The 12088-nt window shown below is 36.4% G+C and overlaps 1 protein-coding gene across 1 annotated transcript in view; it reads left to right on the plus strand.

The window, feature by feature from the left end:
• Positions 1-941: 941 nt before the first annotated feature.
• Positions 942-12088, plus strand: part of LOC580974 (DNA polymerase zeta catalytic subunit) — a 39399-nt gene continuing 28252 nt past the window's right edge. The window contains exons 1-13 of the mRNA XM_030995522.1: positions 942-1099; positions 2490-2676; positions 3087-3273; positions 3750-3824; positions 4170-4251; positions 4691-4814; positions 6254-6463; positions 6995-7099; positions 8052-8145; positions 8742-8875; positions 9513-9632; positions 10633-10761; positions 11671-11839. Coding sequence (XP_030851382.1) covers positions 2538-2676; positions 3087-3273; positions 3750-3824; positions 4170-4251; positions 4691-4814; positions 6254-6463; positions 6995-7099; positions 8052-8145; positions 8742-8875; positions 9513-9632; positions 10633-10761; positions 11671-11839 — 1568 coding nt within the window. The 5' untranslated portion in view covers positions 942-1099; positions 2490-2537. The remainder of the gene's footprint in view (positions 1100-2489; positions 2677-3086; positions 3274-3749; positions 3825-4169; positions 4252-4690; positions 4815-6253; positions 6464-6994; positions 7100-8051; positions 8146-8741; positions 8876-9512; positions 9633-10632; positions 10762-11670; positions 11840-12088) is intronic.

The following is a 12088-nucleotide window of genomic DNA, read 5'->3' on the forward strand; positions in this document are numbered from 1 at the left end:
ATAGTGAATATAAACCGAGAGTCTGTCTCACGAAAATGTTAGATCATCATCAACGGTAAACACATGAGCAGAATTTAAAAAAAAGGAGGGATCATACGTTAACCTACGGGGGGGGGGGGCACGTGAATGGCTAAAAGGAAACATTTTTTGGTTTTTAAGAGTGACTAGGAAGAGAGGTGGAAATTTCCTATGAAACAATCACTTCCCATAACCTAATTTGACAACCTTTTTAAATATCGCATTGATACTATAGAAAGAGACCCCCCCCCCACCACGACACAAATATTCCTTTATGTATGGGACTTGATCTACGCTTAGAGGTATAGAGATATAGTAGGACAAAACAAAGGATCTATATAGATATCGTCCATGTCCCAGAGTAAATTTATGACCACTTTTGTATCGAAAAGGGATTTTTATTTTATGTATATATTTTTGTAATCTGGAGAAAGACGGTATATAATTATATATCAATTAATACTTAATACTAACTAAAGTATACCAAAATGCTGTATAATACTATATCTGAAGGGCCTCATCTATATTGATAATTGATGCTTGACGTCACAATGAGTGACCGGTGTCGCGTGCCGTACACGCGTCCCCTCTGGTAGAACAATGATGATTTCTCAAGCTATCGCAGCGGATTTTCTAATTAGTATACGTGACGTCACAAAGATACCAAACCCCCAGTAGTGAGACAATGGGATGGAAAAAGGGAATAAAAACGGAGAGTACCAAGTAAAATGTGTTTTTTAATGATTACAAAATTCACAGAATGGCATAAAATAATGTAAGAATAACCCGTAATACGGTATTTCTGTTCGCATATTTGTGATCTCTCTGCCCATAAATGGACACCACAAGACCTCCCTTTGTCCAAGAGAAAAAGATGGAAAAGATAATTTTAGACGTACGCCATCTCTCGTCATAATCAGGAAAGGCTTGCGGATGAGTCACAAAAATAACCCTGGATCGTGAATTTATTTTGGACCACGGTCATGTTTTGACTCGCCTGCGCCTGAAAATGTAAAATTTTCTTTTGAATGTTCGATGGATGTATCAAGTTAATGCGTGAGAAGCGTATGCAGAGCTTAACGTAAGTATATCATCACTTATTTCCATATTATGCGGGCACATATGCAGATAATTAAAAATGCAAGTTTTGGTTTTACTTCGGTCCCATACGTAGTGATCCATGTCTGTTAAATGTCTGGAATAAACATGAAATTGAACAGATCCATGTTTCACTTTTAGTTATTGTTTGCTGATGTTGTTGTTTAGTTGTTTTGTTGTTGTTTTTGGATACGATGTATTAATATGAGAGAGTAAATTAATATGTTTTTTATTTTATTGTGTGATAACATAACTGAATTAGATCTAGATCTAGTCTAGACCTATTCGAATTGAACAGTGTTTTGCTTAATTTCAATTTCATAAAATCAATGATGATGCGTATCAAACTATTTAATAGTAGAGACTAGAGAGTGATTAATTATTAACTGATTACGACTTTATCATTTGTAATGGTAATATGATCAACATCAACTTTTTCTTCATCAATATTTTGTTCATCTTGACGAAATTGAATGTTCTCCTTTTCCTTCTTCCAGTAATTTGAGTACTGGCCTCTTACGTTTGTAAATAGAGTATGTTTGTTCTTTGAGGGGTGATTTTGTGTCTTGTGGACACTGTCCGTTCATGATGATGATCATCTTTTTTTCCATTTTCTACTTGGGGATCTATGTTCCTTTTAAATTTTATATTCCCTTTTTCATTTCTTTCCTTTTAATCAAACATTAGTAGATCTACACCTGCTTTAGTTTAGTGATAATATGAAGTATGATATTGATATCAAATTTCATATTATCACCAAGCACTTTAAGGCTACTCTAGTAAACATTTGCTATCATCGTTTTCATACTGCTTGTCAAAAGTTTATCTTGAATTCTTGATTCAGTGCTGTTTTTGAATTCTTGCTTCTCTTCACTTTCTTATTTGTGTCCGATGTCCGATGCACTCTAAATTTGATATGATGGAGATATTACACCAGATTAACAATTATTTTACCTTTTGGACATCCCCATTAGAATGTCAAATACTGTTTTGTTGTTGTCTCCAGAAACTCTCTATTGGGGGATTTGTTGTATTACACAGGAAGAAAACAAAAAGATTACTTATTTTTATGTAATGTTATACATTTCAAAAGAGCCTTATTTCAGTTCTCCAGAGCACTTTAGGAGCTCTCTCCCTACATTTAAAGCCCATCTGCACTAGTTTGGCCAGGAGGGATTAGACCTCCCTGCGTGCCCACTGGCAGGTGGTTAACTCATCAAATCAGCTCTTGATTAAAAAAGGGGACCAATGGTCACCAATTAGGCATTGTTTGCTATATAGAGGGTGCAAGTAACTATACATATAAGTATTGCAGTCCCGCATTTAAATCATTAACATCTCCCTTTTATTTTATTTGCCCACTGCTCCATTAGGAAGAGAGATGATTGATAGCTGCATGTACGTGTAGTCTACCAGGCAAGATGTTTTCTGTTCGGATTGTGACCCTCAACCACTACCAGGCACCCCCCATTGAAGATTTGGATGTGACCTTCTCAGAGTTCAGGGGGTCAGAGGTCAGGCAGGTCCCAGTGATCAGGGTCTTCGGCTCTACTCCATCTGGTAAGTAGAGGACCTAAAGCCGTCGGTCCTCTGGTTGCTTACTATCAAGCATTTATGCTTTCTAGCAGTCATTCAATGGATATCAACTATCTTTTTTGAAATCTTCAGAGCTGCAGTATCTGAAATGAGGATACAATTGTTTGATTTGTGTTTAGTGTACCGGTAAGCCTTTCCATCTCAAGTCAAGATGTGATTTCTTAAAGTGTTTTCTAGAAAAAGCTAACTTTAAATTTCTACTACGATACAAATTGCAAGTAGTCCAGAAATAGTGTAAGTAATTGTTGCATTTTCTTTTTAGACAAAGGAAAATATTAATATTGAAGGCTGACTCAAGCGGTACATATTTTCACCCATTTATATTTAAAATAGAGGCCATATTAATAGAATATGAATCAACATTCTTCCTACAGGCCAGAAAACCTGTCTGCATGTCCATGGAGTCTTCCCCTACATCTACATCCCCTACGATGGCACCCAGCCAACTGACCGCTACCTCCATCAGATGGCCAGCAGTCTGGACACTGCCCTGCAGGTGGCCCAAGGGAAGGGCTCGTCCACTGTCCAGCATGTCTTCAAGATCTCCCTGGTCTCTGGCTTGTAAGTATCCTGCCTCCATGATGAAGATGATGATCCCACGATGCTTTACTTCGTCAAAGTTTGAGGGTTACGCCAATTATAGTTTGCTGTAATTTGTAATAGCAGATTGTTGTAATTTTTTTGTAATTTTTTGAATAATATTTGGCATATTATTAAGTTTCATTTCGATTAATTTGTATCTTTGCTGATTAATATGTTAAGTATTGTGCCTGCCCCCCCCCCCTCCTCTTTTTTTTTGCTCTCACAAAATTTAACTATTAGTAATCATTTCACAATGTAGATAAATGTTATAATTCATTCAGATCAAATAACCCAATGATTCTATAAGTTTACACTATTATTATTATCAATAAATCAGAGTAGTGCACTGATGTCTTTGAAAACAATCATTTTTCAAGTGGGTGATTAAACAGAATATTTCCCGTAATGCATCCCATCTGTCATATTATTCATAGACATTTATTTGATCATTTCAGACCTCTTTATGGATACCACAAGTCAGAGAGGCAGTTTATGAAAATCTATTTCTACAATCCTGCTGTCAGAAGGAGGTAAGAATATTGGAACTTAAAGTAAATTCATGGAATACCATCTACTCATTACAAAGGATGAGGGATTTAGGCAATTGCCCACAAAATGATTAAAGATTTTATTGCCACCTGATGTCATAAATTTTGGATTTATTCAGAAGCATTTCCTCATTCTATTAGCCTTAAGAATTATTTTACGTTTATCTATTAAAGAAGAGATTATATTTTTCTCCAAGAGAATCAAATTGAATTGAATTGAAATAGATTGAATTGAATTGAATTGAATTGAATTGAATTGAATTAAATTGATTAAAATGAGTCAGCTTACAAACTGGGTAGCATTCTTATTGCTTACTTTTTTCTCAGGGCTGTTGAGCTTCTTCAGAATGGTGCTGTCATGAACAAAATCTTCCAGCCTCACGAATCACATGTTCCTTTTAATCTCCAGGTGAGGAATTTCATGTAATCATTGCCACGGTTACAGGATAAAAACCCTGTCGGAAGTGACAAGTGAAATAGATGAACTATGTATCAACGGAAAGCTCCTAAGCTGTAGATTACAAGAATATCAATTATATGTTATTAATTTTTATGTTCTCATTCATATCTCAGAATGTCCATATCACAAGCCCAACTTTAATCTGTGTATATTTATAATTGGATTACAAAGCATTAGAAAAGTGGAAATAATTTGGTGCCAGATTAAAAATAATAATAATAATAATATTCCGCTTTTATATAGCGCCCAATACATCAATACAATGATGTGCCTTAGCGCTTTACAGATATTATATAAAAGCAGTATTATATATGAAATTATCAGAATTTCTTGTTGGCTATTTTACAAAGTGAGTTTCTTCCCTTCATATATCTTTGCACATTGACAGTTTCTGATTGACTACAACCTGTATGGAATGAACATGCTGAACCTAGCTGCAGTGAAGTTTCGGAGGCCAGAGGAGGCAACAGATTCATCCAATCAAAAGCTTTCTTCACCCAAACCGTCCACAAGTAAGAATTCTTACGGATTATATTCAACAACAAAAAAATTGTAATGAATTGAACTACACTCTAGGACATCTCATCCCTTGGACACCTAGAACTTGTATAACATTTCTCTGTGGTGGTTAAATTTATAAAAGAATTGCCCTTCAATACCTACCTCTACCACAGTACTTGTGTTCGACAACCTTATACTATCGTTGGATTGCCTGATATAGCAAGATAACAAAAAAATAAACCCTTGGAAAACGATATTGTGCCTCTGGAAAACTAACTCCTAAACCGCTTGGGTAGTTTTGTATGAGGATAAATGGGCTTTTTCATAAGGAAATAGTTACCCACAGAGTATATCTCCTAGAGTGGTAGCTGTTCTTAACCCTATTTAGCCCGGGGGGGGGGGGGGGGCTTGAGAAGCCCCCCCCTCGACATTTTTCGCGATAATTTTTTAGCGCAAGAAAATCTTGCACTGAAATTTTGTGACTTTTTTCTTTAGAGTCTTGCGCAACTTTTGAAAGAAATTTTTCGAAAATCGGACCTACCATTACAAAGTCACGTGTCCTTTTGTCTTCGCATGTCAGCCCGAAAATCGCTCATTTTTGTGATTTGTGTACAAAACATATGGAAATCTCATTTTTCAGATAAAGAGGTAAAACATTGGTTATTTGGTCTTGTTTAGATTTTAGGTGTTTATTTTGGGGTCAAAATAGTTGAATTATAGTTGGAAATGAAATAAAACAACAAAAACTATAAAATACATAAGTTAAAAAAACAAAGAAATACATAAGAAATTATCAAAACAATAGATAACATAAGGAATAACCCTGGTTTTTCAAATTTTTGTGTTGTATTATTATTCCAAATGGTCTAACAAATATATGTAGTGAGAAAGAATGCTTAAATATGAATAATGTCTGATTTATGGGCAAAAATGTGAATTTAATGACCTTATTTGCATAAATTACCATAAATATGCAAATGAGTGAATTTTTCAAAAAATTGAAATTACCATAGTATTCTATACACTTCACTTGACATGTATGCAAATTTTCGCGGCGATCGGGCGTTTCACGGCCGAGATCACAGGGGGGGGGGGGGGCCTGAGAAGCCCCCCCCTGGGCTATGCAGTTTCAAAATAGCCCGGGCTAAATAGGGTTAAGAGGGTATTAGTTACGGGGAGGAAGTTATAAGGAGTTAAATTAGGGGTTGTTGACCAGGGGGAGAGAGGAAGGGGGTAGTTGTCCTCAGAGGCAATATTCTGGGGTGCATTCATATATGATTACCTTTTAAGAATATAAGAATGCAAATATCAAATACCTTTAATATGTAGAAGCTTTATGAATGTTTTCCCTTTCCAGATATTAGCAGACCCAAATGCATAACTGGTAGTATGATTACTGGGATAGTAATTTTCCTCATATCTGTATCTCCTCCCCCCCCCCCCCCCTTAGGCTTCCAAGCCACCAGCCCACCCGGAGCACCCACCCCCCTGAGACGACGCCACAGCAGCAGCGGCAGCATGAGCGTCTGCACCCAGGTGTGGGGGGATGAGAACATCCCCTCCTCCCAGTGGCTCGGGGAGGACGTCAAGAGGCAGAGCTGCTCTGAGCTGGAGGTGGACGGCGTCGCTGCCGATATCCTCAACAGGATGGACCTGCAAGGTGAGCGAATGAGGATGAAAGGGGGAACCCCCTTTGACAAACATAGGAAAAAAAACCTTTTACAAATTATTTATTGGCCTATGCACAATGTTTTACTATTAGCAGACCCAAATGATTATTCATTTAGTATTTCACACTTTTACAGCCCTATGTACATGTGTATAAATTTATCAAGTTACACATTTTCATACTATGTGGCTTGGTACATGACTCTTTTGATTTCTACATATAGTTTCTGAAATATGTACCATGGACATTTGTATTTATTTTCTGTGGCATTACAGAATCTTGCTAAACAACAGGAAAGGGCAATTTTGTTCACATGTATGAAACTTGTATAGTACATGAACTTTTTGTTTGACAGGTGTATCAGTAAATGAAACTGAAGAAAAAGCTCATAATTGAATATCCTATGAATTACTACTTGCTTATTAGGCCTGAGACAGCATCTGTAGCACATGCCAGGGAGATAGAGCAAGTGTGGCAACATGGTACAGTTTACATTTTAAATTTGCATTGTTATTGTATTAGATAATGCTGAGACGAACCCAGGTCTTGTGGGTATTTGGGAGGATGAGAAACAGAGGAGAGAACAACTCGATCAGATGGATCAACTTCTTCCTCCATCATCACCAGGTAAGAAGTGTTGTGTGTGTGTGTGTGTGTGTGTGTGTGAGAGAGAAAGAGAGAGAGAAAGAGAGAGAGAAAGAGAGAGAGAAAGAGAGAGAGAGAGAGGGAGAGAGAGAGAGATAGAAAGTGACAGAAACAGAGAGAAAGATAAAGAAGAAGACACAGAGAGAGAGAGAGACAGAGATAGAGAGAGAGAGAGAGAGAGAGTTGTATAACTTTTTAAGTACAAATATAGATTGTGTAAGATTGCATGAAAGACTGTAGTTTGTACAGATCTATAAATAAACCCCAAAAATACATACCGGTAGACAAATGTTCAAGGAAATAAAGAAAGTGAGAAGGGATTTAGGAGGGGGAAAAACAAATCTTTAAAATGTTTGTATATAATTCTTGTATAATTGAGATATTCAGAGTTTAAAGAGCCTTAGATATTCTAAAGTGACTCTGAGATACATTGTTTGTAAGCTCATCTTTTAATAACGCCATGTTATGTCAGACATGAAATCTCTTAGTTTGATAATTTTCCCATGTTCATGATTCTTAAAGATAAAGACCAGTTATGGTCATGCGATTGCATTGTGAAAGAAACGTTGTGGAATCGATCAGAAATGGTTGATCATCTAGCAAATAAGTATTGGTGTGTACTGCAAGGTTCTGGAATCATCAAAATGATATGAAATTTGGCCCAGTCTTGGTAAAGTTACAAGCACTGTACACAGAAAGATGTATATGGGACTACGCGACACGTGCGCGACACGTGCATTATATCTATCAGTTCCAAATAGTTATAATAATTTACCAAATATATCAATTAGGCGGTTTCTCAGCAAAATTTGTATGATCACGTATTAGTCAGAGCATATTCTTTCACATGATTGGTAATGAGAGCTTCCATTTCATTTTTTGAGAGGGGGTGTTTCCAAAACTGGTCTTTACCTTTAATGATTCTTAATTTCAGAGCGGGGAGATATTCCACTCTTGAGTGCAGAGAAGAAGTGGAAGACAAGGTTACAGGAGATTGTGGAGAAGCAAGTTAAAGACCTGCAGGAAATGTAAGTGATTTCAAAGTTCATAATATGTCTAATTTCCTTGCTGTGCTATTAAAAACAAAAATGATGGCTTATGATGATGGTGATGATGATGATGATGATGGCTTATGTTGAGATGATGATGAAGATGGTGGTAATGATGATGCTTATGATGGTGATGGTGATGGTGAAGATGATGGCTTATGTTGAGATGATGATGATAATAATGATGCTTATGATGATGATGATGTTGACATTGATGGTAATTGTGGTGATTTTGTCAATGACTTGGTGGTGATGATGATGAGAATGAGGATAAGGATGTTGATAATGAGTGTAAGGTTTATGTTAATGCTATATGATGATGAGGATGATTAGGATGAGGATGATGACGATGATAGCAATGATAATATTGATAATCATGTTGAAGATCAGTTAACAATGATAATAAATTTGATGGTACAGAGTGATTTTTAATGATAAAAATGATTGTGATAGATTGATATATAGACGTGCTCCTTAACCTAGGTTTAACCCCCCCCCCCCCCCAAAAAAAAAAAAAAAAAAAATCCTTCATCAATAAGCATCATGCATATTTGCTCATTCCATTTTTACCATAGGGAGGGCCAGGTTACTAGCAGTGAAGATGAGCCCATGGACACAGAGAGTAGTGAAGAGGTCATGCCACCCTCCCAAATTAGTATCCCTTGCACCCCTGCTAACGAAGTGGAATATCACTACTCACAAAATCCAGGTAATCTATCTCCAAAATTCTGTGCATCTTCTTTGGTATGATGCAGTATTCAACATCTTAAATGTCTGGAATGGTATATAGAGCCACTTAAGACGATTTACATTCATTTAAAATTTAATTATATTATAATAATACAGTTGGGAGAATTTAGGAAACAATCAGATCAGTTTTTCTCAATTTTAATCATTAATAATGGTCTGTTTTCACTCAAACTGTCAGATTATCTATAATTTTACATCTAGCATTGAAGTCACTACCTTTGCACCATTGCCTCTTATCTGAGCAATGTTACCAAGTCCCTTTAATACTGCCTTGTTTTTAGGCTAATTATTAAACATACTAGGGCCCCCGTCTCACAAAGATTTGATATAAATCGCAACTTATTTGTGATTGATATCAACTGCAACTATGTACATAAGAGATAGGAGACTGCAAACTTGCGATTGGGATTGATCCAAATCAATCGCAAGTCCTCTAATCAATCGCACCTAAGTTGCAATTAATATCAACTCTTTGTAAGACAGGGCCCAGGTCTCCCTCTTCATTTTTGTTACATCTCATTCATCAATGATATGACAGTTGTGGTAAAATATTGAAGTAAATGAGTAGAGAGTGGTGATCATTTTGTTATCTTCAGCAGACAGTGAGCCCTCTCAGAGGCAGAGCTTCAGCGGTGATGTTGCACCAGTCGTCAACGAGGAGTTGGTCTACTCCATCCTGGAAGCATCACAGAGATTGTCACAGTCACAGGGACAAGGTACAGCATTGGCATGGCCATATTATTTAAAAAAAAAAACATTCTCAAACTACCAGTATGCGCTTAATGGTTTGGTTTTTAACTTTCTGATTCACCTTTGCTACTTGGTATTAAAGGTAACACAAAGTTTTGGTATGGGGTCGTGAATTTGGTTCAAATGAACATATTGGAAGCATTTGCAATCCTACAATATTCACTGATCGTTGTCGCGGTCGAAATCGACTCTAAAGTTATGAAATTGTAAAGAATAAACACTTTATGTTGTATAGCTCCCTCTCAAGGTCAAGATATTAGTTAAGCTATAAAACAAGTTTCTTGACTAAAATCGACCGATAAGCTATTCCCGTTCGGAAATTATATACCACAACTACATATTCTGAGATTTTCACGGTCGCAGCTACCATTGTACGGCCGTAGGAGCTATTTTAAATTTATCAAAATTTACCGGGAGCACCGCTAAATCTTAATATTCCATTTTTTTAGAAAGCAGAAGTGTTTTAAGGGCTAAAATTTCTAGTGCTTTTAATACATCCACAGGGGCATCCAAATATATTAAAATTGTAAAGATTCACTATCCACCCATTTTTCAGAATTTCCCAAAACTTTGTAATACCTTTAAGTTTGTCTGTAGGGTAACCAGGTGTCAGAAACGACCTGACAGGAATTAACTACATTGTGTTGAATCATTTTGCATTCTTGAGGTACAGGTTATTCTGCAATGTGCATCACCATGGAGTATAAATTTCCCCTCATGTTCTGAGACAAAAGCCTCTTTGCTTAATAATTATAATAAAAACGGTGCTTATAAAGCGCTTACCATCAAAGTCTCTAAGCGCTATACCAAACAAAATACAATGATAAACAATTAAATATGAAAAGAAACAAAAAATTATTAATAAACCTACATGTTACAATACATATGAAATATACATCAATTTGAACAGAGTAAGTTAATCATCAAAAGCAAGTTTTAATAATTTTGCTTGTGCTGTTGATGCAGATACATGTGATGAAGAGCTTGCTAATCTGCTGGTAGATCTTGTTCATGAGGAGGAGGAGGAAGACCTGGTACTATCTGGGAGAATGAGCACCCAAAGCTCCAGGGGATTTCCAAAACCTTCTGGCATCGGTAAGTGTGATGTTGGAGATGATGATGATGATGATGTGCGCCTTGAGCATTTAATTTTCAGGTTGAGTTAGCACCTTTAAAATGTCATATATTATTGTTATTATGATGGTGATGAGGATGATAATATTGTCGACGTTGGTGGTGATGATGATGCAGAAGATGATGATGGTACTGATGATGATGATGATGATGGTGATGATGATGATGATGATGATGATGTTGTTGTTGACGGTGATAACAATGTAATTGATGATGACCATAGTGATGTTGATCTTGGTGATAGTTGTATAGGTATGGTGTTATTGATGATGATGATAATGATGATGATGATGAGGATGATGATGATGATTAGGATGATGATGACGATGATGATGATGATGATGATGATAATGATGATGATGAGGTGGAGAAGGAAAATGAAGTACATAAGGGGGTCAGCGATTGCAATGACAATGGAAGCGATTCAAAAGTAAGATGATAACTGTGATAAAAATGATGGTTAAGATGAAGCTGGTATTGATAATGATAATGATCATGATGTTGATAATGTTGATGAAGATGGTAATGTTGATGTTAATATTGATTTAATGGAATGATTATATTGATGATGATGATGATGAGGAGAAGGAGGAAAATGTAGTTGAAGAGCAGGACAGTGATAGCAATAACAATGATATCAGTCCAAAAGTATGATGATGATGATAATGATGATACTGGTGGTAACGATGATGATGATAATGATGATGATGATGATGATGATGATGGTGATGATGATGATGATGATGATGATGATGATGATAATTATGATACTTGTGATAACGATAATAATGATGATGATGATGATGATAATGACAAAGATGAGCATCTAAATAGTGAGTGTGCTGTTTTTTTTCTTCTAATCACCATCAGATATATCCGACTCTGATGATGAGGACAGTCCTGAGCTTGAGGCCCAGGCGGAGAAGGAGATGTCACAGGCCTGGATTGTTCTAGATGAAGAGCTTGAGGAAGGAGAGCAGGCAGAGGAAGATAAGAGCAGAAAGAGTAGACAACCAGCTGATATCAGTCAAAGTGCACAGTGAGTTAAGCCTACTAGAGATATTATCTCTTCACTTGAAACACAAGATCATATTTTCTGTGGTTTTTTCCTCTAAAAACAAGGACAAATTAACTAGAAGTCGCATTTAAGCCTTGCTCGCTAATAACGCAGTAATCCATTTCTGTGTAAAACAACAGTATATGCATTGATGCAAAACTTCAAAAATGTGTTTAAGTGTTGTAAATGTATAGTGTCTTGAATGTTTTGTGGTATAATAGTTTGTTTGCT

The sequence above is a fragment of the Strongylocentrotus purpuratus genome, unplaced genomic scaffold (genome assembly GCF_000002235.5).
Source record: "Strongylocentrotus purpuratus isolate Spur 01 unplaced genomic scaffold, Spur_5.0 spur5_scaffold_21, whole genome shotgun sequence".
NCBI classification, from domain to species: Eukaryota; Metazoa; Echinodermata; class Echinoidea; order Camarodonta; family Strongylocentrotidae; genus Strongylocentrotus; species Strongylocentrotus purpuratus.